At 44.2% G+C, this 19,498-nt stretch overlaps 1 protein-coding gene across 1 annotated transcript in view; it reads left to right on the top strand.

Annotated features, from left to right (window-relative positions):
• G2E3 (G2/M-phase specific E3 ubiquitin protein ligase) overlaps positions 1 to 19,498 on the top strand; it is a 326,326-nt gene that overhangs the window by 264,667 nt on the left and 42,161 nt on the right. Inside the window, exons 12-13 of the mRNA XM_078659417.1 lie at positions 4,593 to 4,906; positions 18,176 to 18,357. Coding sequence (XP_078515543.1) covers positions 4,593 to 4,906; positions 18,176 to 18,357 — 496 coding nt within the window. The remainder of the gene's footprint in view (positions 1 to 4,592; positions 4,907 to 18,175; positions 18,358 to 19,498) is intronic.

Genomic DNA, 19,498 nt, shown 5'->3' with positions numbered 1-19,498 from the left:
TACACTCTTTATAAATGTGCATTCTGGTATTAGCTATTTTTTACATACCATCAATATTTATACACTTGGTTACTGTTATTTGTTGGTCATCTTTATACACTGCACACAGAGAGAGTGACCGATGATGAGAAGTGGGTATACTGGGCACTGCTAACCAGGAACCCCCTCGGGAGTTACGTTCGTGAGGCACTCTCTCTGTTTTCTGGTGGTTGTGGGAACCTGTATCTACCCTTTCTTTAAAGCCACATCCTTGACCCATGAGATTAGTGTTATTTAACACACTTAGGATGATCTAGATTGTCCATCAGATTATCCCTGTTGGTCAATAAAGTTGGATGTACTGATTGTAGATAAGTCGTGTTTTGTTTACAGTAGCTCGAGTGGGGGGCGGCCTTACCTTTCCTTTTTTCCCCCTATACTCCTATTGATTAATTTGGGCTGTGTGCTGTGCCAAAAGTACCCTCCTCGTCAGAGTCCTGAAGATCTAGTAGTGACTTAGTGGTAATGGAGACGTCTTGCTTGGTGAGGTGATTTCTGGACGTAACTGTCGTGCACTTTGTGTGCTCTTGTGGGCAGTGTTGTCCTCTGTTGGCTAGTGTTGTCTTTCGAAACTGTCATCTACAGTTCCATCACCGATGGTTGTCTCGTCATCAAGGCCCCCATCGACGTGACCGTAGTGGTGATGCTCTCGGATGGGTTCGCTGATGCAGTGTCAAACGGGGCAGTCAACAGTGATTTCATTGAGGGACTCTTCAATGGTGATGACAACGAGGTAGTCATGGACTGTTGAATTGCAGTCAATGATATCGGAGCATTGATGGCAGACGTAGTCTACATTAGACGACGAGATAGAAGTGCTTGTTGTCGACGCCACTTGCGTCATCAACAGGGACTTCTGAGAGGATTTGTTTCCCTATATGAGAAGAACTGGCCTGACTGCATACTTTCTCCTTGTGAGAAGTAAATGGGCCCGATAAGTCTGAGGAGACTTTAGAGTGTCTCTTTATGAGAGTCATTAGCCTTGGACGTTTTAAGTCTCGCCTGAGCCAGTGTATGCGCTGCAAGACATTTAGTAAGTGGGCTTTTAAAAGTGCTACCACACGCTTTTGCTGGCCTAGCGCTTGCGCACCCGTGCAGCCGCCAGCTTTCAGCACCCGAGGCGCCATCTGCAGTGTGATCACTTCACTTTTATCGCTGCTGCGTGCGTACCACTCGCACGCTTTTTTAAAATTTTCCGTGCTTCCTCCGCCTTCTTTATCATGCCATGTGAAATAACCGAGCAAGATTGGTTTGTGAAGTAATGTGAACTCGTGCAGTGCTTTAACCACGTCACTGTTATGTGCGTGCATGCCCATCTTGAAATGCACAGGAATCCACTGATACTGTAGTCGTAAATTTTATATTACAGTGAGCCGCCAGCTTTCAGCGCCCGATGCGCCATCTGGAGCCATCACTTTTGCCGCTGCCCCAGTCCGAGAGCTCGTTCGCCAGGGCTTCCCAGCAGGGTCGGGTTACTGAGGCAAACATTTTTTTGTTGTTTTTCTTTACTTTAACATAAGCCCGTTATATTGTTACATATGAAATATTTCAGTTTCGTTCTTAGTTTTGTTCAACTTTGTTCCCAGGCATGTCTCGTAAGTCTGCGACTGATGCGTTGCACGCCCCCAGTCAGAGAGCTCGTTCGCCAGGGCTTCCTAGTAGGATCAGGTTATTGCGCCCATGGAAAACAGCCGAACATTACTCTTTACTCCTCGGCCCTCTTGAAGAGCCTCTGAGGCGGATTGAAGCTGACCCCACCCCCCACAGAACGCCCAAAACAGAAATGGAACATCGAACATGAGCTGCTCTTTGGTCGGCATTGCCCTACTTATTTCGGAAAATTTGCGCTGCAAATATTATTCCCTCGTTGCCAACTCTCATGCAGACGAAAATATCTGTAACGTGCTCTCAGATCCGGTCTTGCTTTTTACATGTCGGTTGATTGCCTCGATTGTGATGCTTGTAGACCACCCTTTAATTCACAATAAAGTAATATGCCCCAATCAAAGGCCAAAGGTTTGGTAGGAGTTTTGAGTCTACTGCGTCCTCAGTTTCATTTCTGAATCCACTGCGTTGCATTCGCGCACACCTTACTGGCTGGCTATTTTTTATAGTCACTGCTGATCGCCGAGCTTTGATGTAACCGCGATGATTCACGAGACAGGAATTGTGTTGATTGTAATCACACTAGTTTGTTTCGGTTGAGTTTGGACTGGGCAATAAATTCAAATATTTTTATTCTCGCCTGCCTCGTATTGCTCTTTTAAACCGAAATCAAACAAGAGGTACTGTTTCCCAATTGGAATCCTGTGCAAACGTCTCCCTCCTCACTACAGATAGGTCATCATGAAAGCTAATGCTACAATTAAAATATAGCCCTCCCTTGCAGAAGATAAATCTGAAACCGTGTCCTCCTTCGTGTATGCGTGTGCCCCCCCCTGCCTCTCTCCAATCCATGCATCCCTTCCCTTACACAGCCTTCGGTTTCCAAACACGCCTCTACTGGTGCTTGCTTTGGGACCGAGCTTACTGATATTAGACACACTACATAAACCATTACAGCCTGCACACCAAAGGAAACATTTCGGTGCCTCGAAGACATATACGCTACATCCCGGATAGGTAATTTAAAGCATTTGCCTTTACCGATATATCTAATAAGCTGCAAGGGTGCTTATGAGCATGTCTCAGAGCCGCAATGATTAGAATATATGCCTTTTAAAACTGCAATTTAATTAGTGTTCCTTCTAAAATAAGTAAATTCAAATAACGAGTACAATGCACTTCCTTCCGTTTTACATCCATCTGGAAATGTAACTTTATATTTTGCTTTTTAAATGTTTCCCGTTTTTTCTGCAGCAAAGTATCAGAAGGGAGCGTTGTTTGGAGTGGACAGATTGGGCATTTGCCCCTCCCTGCCAGCTTTTTGTGTTTTTGCCCTCACCACTACACATTTTTCTGTTGCTTTTCATTTCCCCTTCCCCCAGCTCCGCGACCTTGCTGCACCTGCCTGTTGCTTCCTTCTCTTCCTCTGGCACCCTCCTCTACTCTTCTGTTGCTTTTTGTCCTCCCACCAGTTCAGTTGCTCTTGCCACCCCTCCTCTCCATTGCTTTTCATCCACCACTCCTTAGCTCTTCACTGTTGCTTCTCAGTCTCTTCCCTTCCCACTGATTATATTGATTATTTTTCATGTTAATAAATTATTATATTTTGTATATATAATTTACATGTATCTCTCTCTCTAAATCTCTCTAAATCGCTCTAAATCTCTCTCTAATTCTCTCTCTGGTCGGTTGACATGCTAGTTGTCTATTTGGGAGTAGGACGTAGCTGATACTGAACAGTTACTATGTAAGCAAGCATTGGCATAGCCAATAGATCTCGCTTTTGGGACCTTATAAGTGTTTATCCATGCCACAGTTGATGTTGTTGCACCAAGGATATTGTGCTCCATAACTAAATACTTATAAGGTCCCAAAAGCGAGACCTATTGGCTATGCCAATGTTTAAGTTTTCTGGCCCCTTCAGAAATGTCCTCATGGGACCTGTCTCTTTTGTAAGACCTATGACAGGCCTTGCAGTCCTCATCAGAAGGATGCTTGTGTGATTTTGTTTTTTCAAGGTCACAAGAGTAACCTACCCGCTCTATCCCTCGTGGTTTTAGAGCAAAAAGTGACATATTTTACACTTACCTCATGTTGGGGATGGAGGCAGTTAATACAGTCCTTATGTGGGTCATCCACACAAACCCTTTTCTTCCTACAGGTCTTGCAGGGAGGAAACTGGTCTCTTCCTTCAGTATGGTAGTAGAAATATAAAGCTGTAGTAGCGAGAAGAAAAACTGAGCAGGGTTCTGGGAGACTCACTGGTGCACAACATGTAGTGAAAATCTGAGGGATTTAGCTTCTCATTTATTTATAAAGTTTTATATAGCGCGAACAAGATCCCGATGGATATCGGAGCGCTTTACAAAGGGATTGTTCTAGAGGGTGCTAGCTACTGATTGGTTGTATATGAAGTTTGGTGCTACTAAATTCATGCCCTAGTGCCATTCTAGCCTATGGTCATTTTGCATACTGCTTGACTATGGAACAGTGGGACTCCCATCTCGACAACTGGGAATAATGATACAAGCATGTGAATCTATGAAAGATAATCCAATACTGGATAAGTATCTTTTTTTTCTCTAAGCATCTTTGTAAGGTGGTTTATTGGAAAATGAATGCCATTGTGCAGTTGGCAATTGAAACAGCTCCTTATTTTGTTATAAATTCATACTTTTATAAATAAGAACAGTTCAGTTGTGACACTATACAAAGAGCATATACGCTTCAATGTATTTACTTTTGCTTTATACATGTAATACATTTTGTTTGCTGTTTTCTTACCTTGTTGGAAACACTCAAAGGAAATTCATTTTTATGTAATGCAGCAGTAAGAGGTGTAGAGGACTTCACATGGTATTGATTTGCACCACAAAAACCATGTATTAATGGATATGTTAAAGGGACCTCTTTTTCTATGTGACTATAAACTTTAACACCTCTTTCAGGCCATTCAGTAAGCAGTGGAAGATCGTCGCAGATATATTGCGAGAGCTTGTTCTTCAGATTGACACACAGTCGATCTCCAAGCTAGTCATTAATCGGACTGATATCTGGGGTAGTGCTGTAATGGGCTTCCGACTCCGAAACTTCAGCGCAATACAAACTCTCAAGGTCACCTTCACTGGACCGCAGGATCAGTCGGAAATGAAGGACGTGGAGGTGTCGAATCATGAGTTCTTCCGCCTTCTCATGCAATGTCTACAGAACTCCTCTGTGTTTGAGAGGTCCTCTCCGAAGAACTTGTCTTACGACTTCCGAGGTAATTTTATGTAAAGACTTCATGATATCCATTTATAGCCTCGCAGCAAGGTTTGGATTAATGAACCCTTCTTATAGGGCTGAATAATGACTTTGAAAACGCATATGTTACCTCCAGCGAATAAATGGAAAGCTCTGAATAAAGTACTTTCTGTTGGTAAACCTTTCTTTGGCAGAAGCTCTAGAAATAGACCAGGAAGGAGTTGATGTATAGATCTGTTTAATTTGTTAATGAGAAGTTAATTGAAGAAACTAGTGATTTACTTAAACTTGAATGCGTTGACAAATCAGGTAAATAAGCCTGTAAGACAGTTTGTTGGAAAGTTACAAGGCCACAGCACCTACAGGCAATCCATGGGGAAGATCTGCCCTGAGTTTGTGGTTCTCGCGCCTAGTCATGTCCACTAGCAACATGGTTTGTTACAAGTATAAGAAGGTGTTGATTACAGGTGCTTATGCAAAGACATGTCAAGGAGCAGTGTGTGCTATGTGGCAAAATGTGCTGAAAATTTAGTGAGTGTGATGTTGCATGTTGCACAATACAAAAGGTCCTAAGAGCGAGGCAATGCGATGTTGAATCTACAGTGCCGGTTGATTCTGGGTTCAGGCACAAAATGTCATACTTGGTTTGCATCTTGTGATAGCTAGAGATGTGTGGAATGGCATATTTTGACATTTTAGCCAGAGATGCAACTATACCAGGGATCTCAAACCTTTTTGGAAGTGACAGCTACTTCTGATCAGTGAAAATCATTGAGCCTCTGAAGGTCAAATCTCGCGCACTACCAGACACCCCAGCGCCAAGCTTCATTGACTTAAAGCCTAATGTCTATAGAGCCACATACTAAGGTTTGAACAAATTACTTTGACTAGGGGAACTATTACAGGGCTGCACTGTGTCCGTGTAGTCTTTGGGGGGGTGTATGAACATCTGTGCGATAAATGGGATACACGTGATTAAGAGCCTGGGTGGTATGCACTTGTGGCACAAGATACGCCTTTCACCATATGTGGCCCCGTTAAATGTATAACACAAACGTACTACCATTTTTTTTCTAAGTGAGAGACATTTAAAGTGCAGAAGAATGTTCTGCAAAAATATTCATAATATGGAACTTTTTGCTGCACATTACATTAATGGCTGTATCTTTCAGTTGTAAATATGGCACTGTCTATCAGCCACTGGGAACAAGATGCCTGCTGTGTGTAAAGGCGACAATTTGAAATGGGAGTAAATTAAACGGAAGAGTTAACTTTAGATTTATAAGGATTCCATAAAACTCCTCATTTAAATGTTCTCCCATTTCCAAGTGTCACACTTACAAACAGCAGGCATCTTGTTCCCAGTGACCTGTAGACACAGTGCCAGATTTTAACACAAAAATACAGCCATTTGTTTAAATGTGGAGGAACGTAATGAAGAAACATATTCATAAGAAATGAAAAAACTATTTTAATTGAAAGTGGAGAAAAAGATTAAGGCTTAATGTTTCATAGAAATATATTTTTCTTCATTTTAAATTTCTCTTATAAAAATACTGTATTTTTCATTTAAAAATGCCAGTGTCTGCTGGCTACTGGGAGCAAGAGGCCTGCTGTTAAATGCAGCGCTTGAAAATGGGAGAATTAAAATAGTTAACTTGATAATTAAGGTAACTTTTAATTTTCTCCCATTTAAAAGCATTCAGAAACCTCATTCTCTTCTCATGCTTCAATGTCGAGTCGACAAGGATTTTTGGTTTAACAGTTAAATACCTCAGTGCTTCACCTCTGTGTCCCAGCCTGGGTCATAAAATCGACCTCTCGCACTGCTTATGATCAGACCCTTCTATCTACAGCCTGAAAATGTAAAATAAATACAGCGCTTACCTTAAAAGGGAAAATATGACCCTTTGTTTGGTTAAAAATCAACTCAATGCTGTGAGCTACTCTGAAGATGTCTGTAAGCTCCTGGTAGCGGCTGGTTGGAGATACCCGATCTATAATGATTCTGGGGTATTTCTCTACCCTAATTCAAAGACACATCTACCCCAGGAAATATTTTAAATTGAACTGAAGTCTGTCTCTCTTAGGTCAGGTTAAAAACAAATTCCTAAGGATGTAACTGTTTTTTACTGCTAAAGAGAAGCTTGAGTTTATCGTGGTTCGGGATTGGAGAAAATGGACTTGCGTCTATCTGGGAGTTTTTACAGTCTGGTTGAGAAAATTCTGGTGACTTCCTTGCAAAATTATGCTGAAACCTTATGAATAATCTCCAGGTATCAGACTGTATCCAGAAACTTTTAAGAAGTAACTCTGCGAGACTCCTCACTGACTCTGTTCTGCTCTGGAAATGACGTGCAGGGCCTAGATAGGCTTTATATAGAAAATAATGGTTCCAGTGGAATAAATTTACTTTCTATAGTAAATACAAAGCATAATAGCCATCTCAGCTTTAGGGTTGTTGGTGATAGAGAGAGAGAGAAGGCTCTTGACAACAAGGCTTGTATGACAAATAGATTTGTATTGTTTTTCAAAAAAGTAATAACATATAAAATGTACAAAATAAATTTTTAACAGTGCGAAGTGTCCCAAGTGTATCTGAAGAACTAAAGAACAGTTAAGTGACAGTAGGTAGAAGTATTTACAAGATTTCTAAACAATTATATTCTCAAGTAAGCGACCATTCTATGATGTAAACAAGAGAATAGTACTGCGACTATTATACAATCATAAGCGCTGTCTGAGTAGTTCGCGCCCATAAATCGTCGACTGCGTTTCGACCCGACTTTAGGATAAGGGGTCTCGTCAGGACCAAGGTTGTGGGGGACATCTGAGGGATAAGAACAAGATTGGGTGTAAGGACTGGACCAAGTATTGACAAGCATTTACAATGCAATGGTTTCGCCTTTGGAAAAGTTAGAGCTATTGGCATTGCTCATGACAGTTCTTTTTTTTTTTACTTATAAATAAATGGCATTGTTATTTACATTGCCAACAGCTCTCTGTTGTGAAACATGCACAAAAGACATTGTTACAGATGGAGTTCGAGAATCAAATCTGCTCCCCTCTTACACCAGACAGCTGACACTCTTTCAGGACCCAGCTCTTGAATAAAGTCCTTAATTTCAATGCCCTTCGAGAAACATTTGGCTGCGGTCCCCCGTGTCTTGTTTCAATGTTCACAATCACAGTCTCTTAGTTGTTGGCAATGAAAAGCTTGCCCGACCCTAGGGACCGGACAAAGCCGGATAAAAGAAATGACATAATTGAAGACTCCCGTGGCCTAGGTCAGCAATAAACTTGAGTGTGAGGCTGGAATCCAGCAATGACTGAAGAGAACACTCAAGCAATTACTTTAGAAACGAACACTCAAGAAATGACTTTAGCAAATTAACTCTAAATGCAAACAGCGAGGTGCTTTTGTGTCCTATGTTTTAAAATAAATACCCGGATACATTTTTAGAGCTAAATCACAGCTTTCTACTGCATGGAGATTGTTTTGGCTCTGTGAAACTCAGGGGGACATTTACGAACCCTCCAACCACCAATTAGCAACATACACAAACACACACGCAGTACTTACTGGGGTTTATGAGATGAAACAAGAGGAAGGCGAGGATAGCCCCCTGGCTACCGGCTGAGGAGAGAGCACCCATGCCGTCCGTGGGTTAGAGCTGCGGTCTGGGGTTGGGTTTACTCCCACACATACACAAAGAAGCCTCTTGGCTCCACATTTCATCACAAACCGGTGGGAGCAAGCGCCTTTGCCCAGAATCAAGATAATACACTGACACCCAGATTGCCCCGAGCTTTACGGGAAGCTATTGGATTTACACAGACTCGCGTGCCTATCCTTCACCTGAAAGAGAGTGAGTGTGTGTGTGTATATATATATATATATATATATATATATATATATATATATATATACACACACACACTTAATATCACAATCGGCAGACTACGCGGTGAACACTCCCCTGTGAGCATGTCGAGACACATGTTCATCGCCATGACCTTGTCCGTAGGCGAAACACACCTCTGACTCACAATACATATACCCACAAGATTATGAACAACCGCATAACACTGAAAGGTGAGGAATGCACAGCTCAAATACCCTGCGCATGTGCAGAAAGAACCACCCGCAAACCAATCAGCATAACAGATAGATACACAACCGATGATCCTGAGCAGATGCCAAGGGGACACACATCTATCACCATGAGCATCCCCAGGGGTTAAGGGTGAACACACCCACCCAAGCATGTTGGGAGAGGATGATGGTGCACATTCGTAACGCATGTGCAGAAGAGAAACGCACATCTCCTAGCAAGTCAGGAAAGGACATTTCCACTGTTGTCGCCTATTGGGTACGGTGGGGGTGGGGGGGGTTGCGCATTCCTGCAACCCTCGGCTCACAGGACTATGCTCATCTCTAAACACCACCTTAAATCGCGATGTACTCTCCAATAGCACGAAGTAAATACGCCATTTCGCAAGCACGGATGGCTGAGATGTATAGCCCCAATACCCTCAGTATGTCTGTCCTAGCACAGAACATGACAGAAGATGGATGTTGAGCATAAGCTCACCTTAAAATAGCAAGGTAGCAAGCAGTTCTTTTACATGCACACCCATCCTGAGCATGACTGAATCACATTCACTCCCGCTCCATCGACATGTCATGTGAGGGAGTCGACACACCATTATCCCGAACATAACTGAATTTATGTACACAAACCACCATTGCCGCATATAAATAGATTGTGCAAACAACGGGGAAATTAAGGGTGTGAGCATAAATCTTCAAAATACTAGTCATGGAAGTAAAAGTACATAGCCAGCTTCCCTGTGGAGAACAGGAGGCCCTTTTAAGCCTTTATCTAACCCCTCCTCCACACCTGAGTACAGCAACAGACCACCCCACCTTTTCGCCGAGTACACGAACCCGCCCGGGGAGCGGCGCAGCGAAGACTGATCCGCCTCCATTAGTGCAGCAACCACTGCCTTTTACCACCCCTCCCCACCCTGCGCAAATACTGCATAAGTGGATCTGTGTGTACACTGCCAGGAAGGATGGCAGCCAGCGGAGGCGTTTGCTTGAAATGAGTGCAGGAGCAACAAACCACCACGCGCTGCAGCAGCACCGTCGTACACCTACCACCCTCCCCGTCCCAAGGCCCGTGGCCTCCCCGTCTTCTAACCATGGTGCCGCGGTGTGTCGGGCGCTGCGCTCCCCGGGCTACGGTCGGCGATAGGGGCGGGGCTGGTGAACGGCTGCTAGGACTCTGCGCGCCGCTCTGATTGGAGCACAGTTGGCAGTGTTTTAGTGTCCTGCAGCTAGATCGAGTGCTGGGTAAGTGGAGGGTTTTGACTGGGAGAAGTAGACTACGTTTTCCAAACTGCATCCTCGAGGCGGCTTTTATCTATTTCGTATGAATTTTGAGCATCGTTTGGCGACGACCTTCCTCAACTGTATCCGAGGCACATACCCCAGCTTTGGGAGCTCTTTCAAGCTGCTTACAATCATCCCGATGCCAGTGGTGTATTCGGTGCAGCTGCCTTTTGCTATTTTGCAGACACATTTGTGGATTTCGCTCAGTAGCATGCTCGGGAAGACGAAATGGCAAGGAGGTTAAGATTGCACTTCGCAGCAAAAAGGAGTAACACTGATCCATTGCCAGACAGCTCAGGGGACTATCTGGATAGCAATGCTTTTATGTACCCAAGAAGACTGTCGCCCACCTCTGCTCCAAACACTATACAGATGAAGCTGAGTAATAGGGAGGCCGCTGTGCAACCTGTGTCAGCGGAAATCTGGAATTCACAACCGTGTGTGCCCTTTTCACCTAAAACAAGCACCTACGAGGACACAGGGGGCGGGAGAGGACACGAACGGCGGGAGGGGGGCGGGAGAGGACACGAACGGCGGGAGGGGGGCGGGAGAGGACACGAACGGCGGGAGGGGGGCGGGAGAGGACACGAACGGCGGGAGGGGGGCGGGAGAGGACACGGACGGCGGGAAACGTGCACAGGACAGCGAGGGGGGGCGGAAAGGCACACGGAGGGGGCGGGAATGGACAGCGCATCTGAATTCACTTACAGTGAAAGGGGAGGGAACGGAAAAAACGTAACTCCGCCCTGGGAAAAAATCTCGGGAACGCCCCCGAATCTGGTCCGGCCTTGACGGACAGATCCGGCACTCAATGGCTAGCCTCCATTTATGGAGCTAGCCAATGAGAGCCGGGGGACGTTCCCGAAGTGCTTATTGTCAACATAGGATTTCACCTGCGCTGAAAGGCTGCGCAGCAGCCTTCGGCAGGCGAAACCCAATAAAGGACAACTAAATGGATGGCTAGAAGGAAGTGAGTACCCGAGTCCACAATGCTCATTCACGTGTGGTGAGGTGTGCCAACCATGTGTGTGAAAAAACAGAGTTAAAGGTTTTTTTTTACTCAGTGAACCCAGCCGGGTTCTGTACAGCGATGCGGAGCTGGGGTAGAAAAGAAGGCATGGTAATGAGGTGGGGAAACGTGGATCTGTAATAGCTGAATGAACTGATGCTAGGATGCTTTACTTACCACAGGCGGTGGTGAGTGAGCAACCGCTTAAGGGATCGAAGATTCACTAGATTGCTGGTCTTGTTGAGGAGCCCTCGTGGGGCGGTGGAATGCTCGGGTAATGAATCAACTGGATAGTCGTGGGATCGTCCAATAGATTATGGATGTGCGCAGGCCACGATGGGACGGAAGGTGCCAAGGAAAATGCCTGGAAAGAGGGGAATGCCCGTGTCGGAACATGGGTACGGCATGGGACGGGTGGGGGTGGGTCCGCAAGCAGTGGGGCTTACCTTCGGCACTCGCTTAATAGCGTGAGACAGTCTGACGGGATCCGACTGCTTGTGTAAGGAATTAGAGCACTCGTATGGCGTCCACGAGGAAGGTACTGTATAGCGTGGTACAAAAGGGGGTGGTGATGGACGGAGCATCTGAACCAATCAAACACTCACACCCAGTCAAAAGATCTGGGTTTGATCCATCACTGTTCTTTAGCCCACTCTGCCACCCCAGTTCAGACACGGCTATATGCAAATCAGTCTGACCCTTTGCCTCATGGGAACAGTCCAGCCCGAACTTCCAAGCCATGCCTTCCCTGGACCGGTAACAAGCTTCCGAGGACCGGTTTCTGGCATTACAGCCGTCTTCGGCCCGTCTTGCTTGAATCCAGTGGTAAAGTGAGCAAGGGACTCACGTCTGAGCATACCCTGCCTCACTTATGGCGGCCAAAGCGGTACAAAAGGGGGTGGTGATGGACGGAGCATCTGAACCAATCAAACACTCACACCCAGTCAAAAGATCTGGGTTTGATCCATCACCGTTCTTTAGCCCACTCAGCCACCCCAGTTCAGACATGGCCTGTATAGCGTGCGCAGGGAAAATGGGAGAGCGCTGCAAACTCGATCTTGCAGCGGGGTTGAGGGTGGAGGGCAGATGGCACTGATGTAGTGGAAGAACATGTGAATGTGGAAACAGGGTGACAACGTGGGAACGTGAGTTAATTGCAGCGGAATGAACGGCCATACTGTTTCAAGAATGACAGTGAAACGCACGGTGTACAAGAGAACTGATAGTTTGTGCCATATTCAATTCGAACGTGCATGCCGCATAAACAGACCACCTGGTGGCAGAACATTTCAATACATACAAAGTACTCCGCAATTGGTTCATTTTCCAGTTCGGAATTACAGAGACCAAAAGAAAACAGTAAGGGTGCAATGGATATACATGAACAATGAGTACTGGTTGGAATACACTACACAGATCAATTTGAAATGAAAATAACAATCGAAAGACACATAGTGCAGATGGCAATTTCCGAAGACACATTGTACGAGATGTGTGACCGTGCAGGGAGTGTTACTCATTAGCAGCGATAGAAAGTTCACGAATGTGAATCTTTAGTGGTAGTGGAGGGACGGTCAACATCATGATGGGCCTATCCGAGTGTCCCTGTCTCTTCACGGGTGTGTGATACTTAGGCTGCGAGTTGCTGCTAAAGTCATGTCAGCCCCATGTTTGTAATCAATTGTCATGAGCAGTGTATCTGTAAGGGCACAGAGGGTTACCGTAAGCAAGCAACACATTGGAGCGTTCAATTGTACGTGCAGGTGTCAGTGGCGAGGGGAGCCTATCAGGAAGAGGTGCATTATCTGAGGGTGGCAACAAAACCACGCCATTCTGCAGCGTGATTCAGACCGTTGTTAATTGAGTCAATTCTATCATCCAATGACATTCGCGACGTTTAGGTATTTGTGTGATGTCACCTCCTCTCTGGGATTTTCGCAATGTCAGTGATCTGCCATTTGATCTCATCGGCTGTGATTTTTTTTCTTCTTCAATGAAGTGAGAGACCAGGGGGGTCAGTTGTTACCAAGCGTCTTATACGGCTGCGGTGTTGTCCTATCCTCGCTTTGACTGGTTGTTGTGTCTGTCAGATATATGGTAGGCCACAGGGACACCAGATACAGTACACAACGTTACGCGTGTTACAATTGGAGAAGAAATCTAAGATGTGGTCGCAGTTACCATGTTGGAATGTGGTGGTGTTTTCCGTATAGGGACAAGCAACACAATTGCCACACTTCTTATGGCCCAACAATGGTGGCAGACCCCAAGCGGATTCTAGTGTGCCTCCTTTCTTTTTTGTGGTCTCTATGGAGGATCTGACTAGGTGGTCTTTAAGGTTTTTTGTACGCAAATAACAGGACATCCATAGATGGGTCTATACTCTTGATTATATGCCAGTGTTTGGTAATGAGACTGCGAATTTTGTTGGTGTGTACACCAAATGTGGTGACACAAACAATTTTGTTTACCTGTTTCTTGGGTCTGGTGATGAGCGATTCCTCTTGGACAATACCATGCCCGTTTGAGAGATCTTTTGACAATTTTGTTGGGATAGCCTCTGGATATTAATTTGGTTTTGAGTATTTCAGCTTCTTTCGTGTAATCTTTCTTGCGAGCACAGTTTCTGCGCACTCGCAAGAAGTGACTAAAAGGCAAGCCATTCCTCAGTGCTCGAGGGAGGTGGCTTTTGTAGAAAAAAAAATGTATTTCTCTCTGTTGGGCTTCCTATGAAGTGATGTGTATAGTTTGCCACCTGTGTGTTGGATGTTGAGATCTAAAAATGCTATTGACTATTTATGTGAAGTAGCAGTGAAGGTCAAGTGTGTTTGAATCTGATTGAGGTAGGTCACAAATTCATGGAAATTATCCTCACTACTACTCCAGACAAGAAAAATATCGTCTATGTACCCGTGCCAACATTTGATGTGAGACCACTAGGGGTTAAGGCTACTGAGGGCATAAGTGTGTTCTACATGGTTCATGTATATATTTGCCAGATTTGGAGCGAAAACTGCCCCCATGCTGGTACCCTTATGTTATAATGGTTGAACTGATAGTTTTTAGGTCTCGTGACCTACAATGCGTGCAAGCGCATTGAGGGATCGAGAATTCAAGTGCTCAAAATCCTCATGAAACCACTAGCTTTTTGCTGCGGTTTTCCTGAAGTTCACGTGGCCACAGGCACCCCCTTTTGGGCCATAAACTTGCATTTCTCCTCCCCCCGCCCTCCCCAGCCAGCTTCCCCCAGGCCGTAGCAGCACTCCTCCCACACCAGCACCTCCCCTCTCTCTCTCCCCGCAAACACAGCCTTTACTTTCATTTCTCCTCCCCTCCCCAGCCATGCCGAATTCTCCTCCCACCTCCCACGGCCGTCCTTTCTGCCCACACAAGCCTTCTCTTCTCTCTGCTTTCCCCTCAGGCGCCATGACATACTTCAAAGTCTTATCACTTCACACGGCCGCAGGCCGTGCAACCAGAGCACTTCAGTTGGTGCGCAGCCCCCCTCCCAGCACTGCCTTGTTACTCTCGGCAGCCAACTTTCGTTTCATGGTGGAACAAACCTCACTGAACTATCGTCTATTGTAGCGAACAACACCAGGTTCAACTTGTGACTTCAGGCGCTACACGCATCTTTGCAGGGTGTGTGCACAACCTAACGCCATTTTTTGTAGCTACCTTTACGAGTATTATTGGGTATTACGACCCTGTCTACGTGCCTTGAAGTAGCATCCTGATGGCTTAAGGCGCTTGCTCACAAGTCCGCACTCGATGCACTCTCTTATCTTCTCCTTCCTGCTACCCAGGCTCCGCATTTCACCCATTGAAATAACTTTAGAGCAGCATAAAAGGGTATACAAACAAAGTAATGTAACTAAACCAAACCTATATTCTTAACTAAATGTGGCATATACATGGATAATATATGGAACGTATGTAAGCATAACATACCAGATTCAGAGTGCAGTGTGCCGAGTGCAGTGTGCCGAGTGCAGTGTGCCGAGTGCAGTGTGCCGAGTGCAGTGTGCCGAGTGCAGTGTGCCGAGTGCAGATTGTGGGTGCACTCAGCAGCGCCACCCCACCATCGCTCAGCGCCACCCCACCATCGCTCAGCGCCACCCCACCATCGCTCAGCGCCACCCCACCATCGCTCAGCGCCACCCCACCATCGCTCAGCGCCACCCCACCATCGCTCAGCGCCACCCCACCATCGCTCAGCGCCACCCCACCATCGCTCAGCGCCACCCCACCATCGCTCAGCGCCACCCCACCAGCGCTCAGCGCCACCCCACCAGCGCTCAGCGCCACCACATCACTCCGCGCCACCCCATCAATCTGTGCAACCATTCAACAACAACTGGTTCAATTATGTGTTCTCAATGTTTCAAGCTTTATTACAAATGTCACAAAAAGATGTTATTTCACTTCTGTTCTTGGATTTTCATCACAATAAAATACACTGAACATAATCTTCACAAACTTTATTTACAAAAGTTTAAGCTATTGTCAATATAAATTACAATCACTTTTATTTAAGTATTAATTATTTAAAAAAATTAAAAGCCGTTGCTATTTGTAATATCAATACATCTAAGTCACGTAAATACAAAACATGTTGCATTACAAATGCTATAGTCGTCACATGTGCGAAAGTTATAACTATTGGCATTGAAAATGACAAAGCTATTAATTTAGCTATTTTCAAAATCAACACATAAATAAAAAAATTGTCATTTACAAGACCAATAGCTCAAACTTTCATAATGCGAGACCTATTGCATTGCAAATGCTTGTTGGTTTGAGTATCTCTCCTAGATTTTTAGTTCTAATGTATGCAAATAAGGGTTCCCTTAGCTATTAATGCAGTTCATTCCTTTAAACAGAAGAAACCTATTAGTGATCAGGGACATAATAGAACACAAGCAGCCATCTCTCTTGCAGAGATATACGCGTGAAAACGTTATCAAATACAACAGTGGAAATACACAGCGCGTAAAATACACAAAAGAGACAGCTATTAATGCCGGCACTTTTTATGGTGTATGCATATAAGGGTTCCCTTATTTGCATACACCAGACCTAAAAATCTAGAAGAGATACTCAAACCAAAAACTATCAGTTCAACCATTATACCATATAAGGGAACGCAGCCCTGCTTGAGTTGTAATAATTGCACTAATATCATCAAAGGGAACAACATCACCCACCCAACACAGGGAAACAAAATCAGGTTGAAAGTCAAGGAACTTGTGACACAACTAACATCTATTTATTAAAGTGTCCCTGTGGGAAAGGATATGTGGGACAAACCGAAAGGAAGCTCAAAACAAGATTAAACGAACATAAGAGCAACATAAGAACTAAAATGTTGAAATCCACCATCACCACGCATTTCCTGTAGTCACAGCATCAAATTAATCAACTGAGAGCATGCATATTAGAGATCGTGGAGAGAAAAGATGGCACAGACCACATAAAAACTTTATTAAAACAAGAGAATTACTGGATATACCATCTGGGCACCATGAAACCGAAAGGACTCAATGAAAGAATTGAATTCACATGTTACTTATAAATATGTTTATATTTGTAGACAACGTCACACTACATATCTGAATGTACATAAACAGAGCACTGATCATGTGGCCTCATATAGGCAAAAGTCAACAGGATTAAATGTCACTTTTTTTAATAATCAAACACCCTTATTGCGTGACAACCTAGGGATAGATAATTAGAGCCATAGCACGATAATGCACAACACACTTTAGCTATTAATGCAGCGCATTCCTTTAAACAGAAGAAACATATTAGTGATCAGGGACATAATAGAACACAAGCAGCCATCCCTCTTACAGAGATATACGCGTGAAAACGTTATCAAATACAACAGTGGAAATACACAGCACGTAAAAAATACACACGAGACCGCTATTAATGCCGGCACTTTTTATACAGAAGAACTTTTAGTCATGTAGAATAGCACAAGTTACTATCTCTTTAACAGAGACACGCGTAAGCACCCAATCACGTACATATGCGGAAGATCACAGCGCGCAAATCAAACCGACGCGGCAGAAGGGCGAGAGATAGACGAGACTCTGGTAAGCGTTTTCCAAACATTTTTAAACTCTGTATACCTCAAAGAAGCAATGTCTAATATCAAACAAGCGCAAGTGGTACTACGTTAAAGCAGTTACCAAACGCTACTAAACAATAGACAAGTAATGCTTAATGATATTTCAATAGCACGGGACGCGGACACCCTAGTCGAAACGCGATATGGATGATATTCACACATTAACATATTCACCAGCCAGTTTAAGAACGACTTTAAATTTAACTCGCAGCATTCACCTAATGCACTTTATAGCGTTTAAAAAAGGGGGAGGCAGACTTTATGCGGTTTGGCACTAAAAACCTCCATTGTTACTTTCACAGATTTAAACCCCTGATGAAGGCGAATCCTCGCCGAAATGCATTGGGTCAACATAAGAATCATTGATTTGTATGTTTTTTGAAAGCAAAAGAACATTGAAAATCGATTTGAAAACGGATGTGAATACAACATCGTGATTATATAAATGAATCACAATAAGCAACTATCAAACAATGTAGCAAAGTATCTTCATTTATGGAAATTTATCTGGGAACACAGCATACATCCGAGTGCCCGGGGAGACAGACCAAGGACATTGGTACTGCAACCAGTTTTGAATGTGTGCTTATTGTCGTTTATTGTTGCAGTCTCACCTCTTGTGAATGTTGTGTAGAATAGTATCCATTTTGGCTCGTTAGCTCTCATGGCTGCGATCACTTCATTATGTTTAGGTGCTGCTTCAGCGGGTTATCACCTTTGTTTCCCTTGTTCTTGTTCCCAGCCCTTCAAGGGAATCTGTACTATGAAGCTGGAAAGATGATAGCAGTCTCTCTCATTCATGGAGGCCCTGCTCCTTCCTTCTTCTCAAAGACGCTCTTTCATTGCCTGGTCCATGGGCCCGGCAATGTGGAGCCCTCCATTGAAGATGTGGCTGACGAGGATATGCTGCATCTGATCATGAAGGTGAGTACAAGATCTAGTACTGACTGGGTTCATAGTCTGCAGACATGGGAATTGGATTAGCTTGTGTTGATGTTTGAATCAGACTGCCTCAATATCTCTGGAGGACGTCTCCAAAGCCATTATCCGAGGTAGACTAGGTGGATTTTGTAAGTGAAGCGTATTGTAGAACACGTTGCAATAGGTACCATTAATTTCCTGAAAATTGGGCTTTACAAGGCAACCCACCTCTTATAACGGTTTGGGGTAACTTAAATTACAAATTATACTATACATTAGATTACAAAGAAAACTATAAATGTCCTCAAAAGGGAAATAAGCATGTTGTACATAGGTGAAATACTTGACAGAGAAACTTTCTGGTCCTTGAAGGAACACATTTATTTCTGTTTTTATATTAACCACAGACTTTTATTTGTTTTGAAAGGTTGGACAGTGGTCATAGACCAGTGTGGATCTGTCAGACATTGTATCAGCTGCCCCTGCCGAAAACCTCCCCACCCGACATCCTTCAGCAAAACCTTTTTGAGCACTGCGCATCACAGACCTACTGAATCTGTAGCTTTCTAGGCCTTATTTGTTTAGTCAGACACATCTGTTTATACAAAGTGCTGCTACTGCAGGTGTCTAAGCTAAATGCAGGAAAGGTAGACTTATGTTGGGCGACACTGATGTAAGTAAGACTCTGCTGAACTAGCAGACAACAATTTTCTTGAGTACACACCTATGCGTATGAAAATCGAAGAGGAGACCGAGGGAACTTGCCCAACTCATTGTGGAGTTTATGAACCCAGACTGCCTACTTTACATCACAGTCAATCCTTGTAATCAGCAGATGCATTGTAACACATTTTTCTTTGGAAATAAGGGTCATTCAAGACTACAATGACTGCCCAAATTATTCTAAAACAGGCTGGTACATCGAGAGAGAGAGATATATATATATATATATATATATATATATATATATATATATATATATATATATATATATATATATATATATATACACACATATACATTTGGGGAAAGAACACGACCTCGCTCTGCCCTCCGGCCTTTTCTGTTGTGAATTTTACACTTTGAACCACAACACGACCAAAGCAAACAGGTTGCATGAAAAGGCCGGAGGGCAGAGCGAGGT

The sequence above is a fragment of the Lissotriton helveticus genome, chromosome 9 (genome assembly GCF_964261635.1).
Source record: "Lissotriton helveticus chromosome 9, aLisHel1.1, whole genome shotgun sequence".
In the NCBI taxonomy this organism is placed as follows: Eukaryota; Metazoa; Chordata; class Amphibia; order Caudata; family Salamandridae; genus Lissotriton; species Lissotriton helveticus.
Note: the sequence above shows the minus strand (reverse complement) of the source record. Positions and strands in the feature narration are given on the sequence as shown.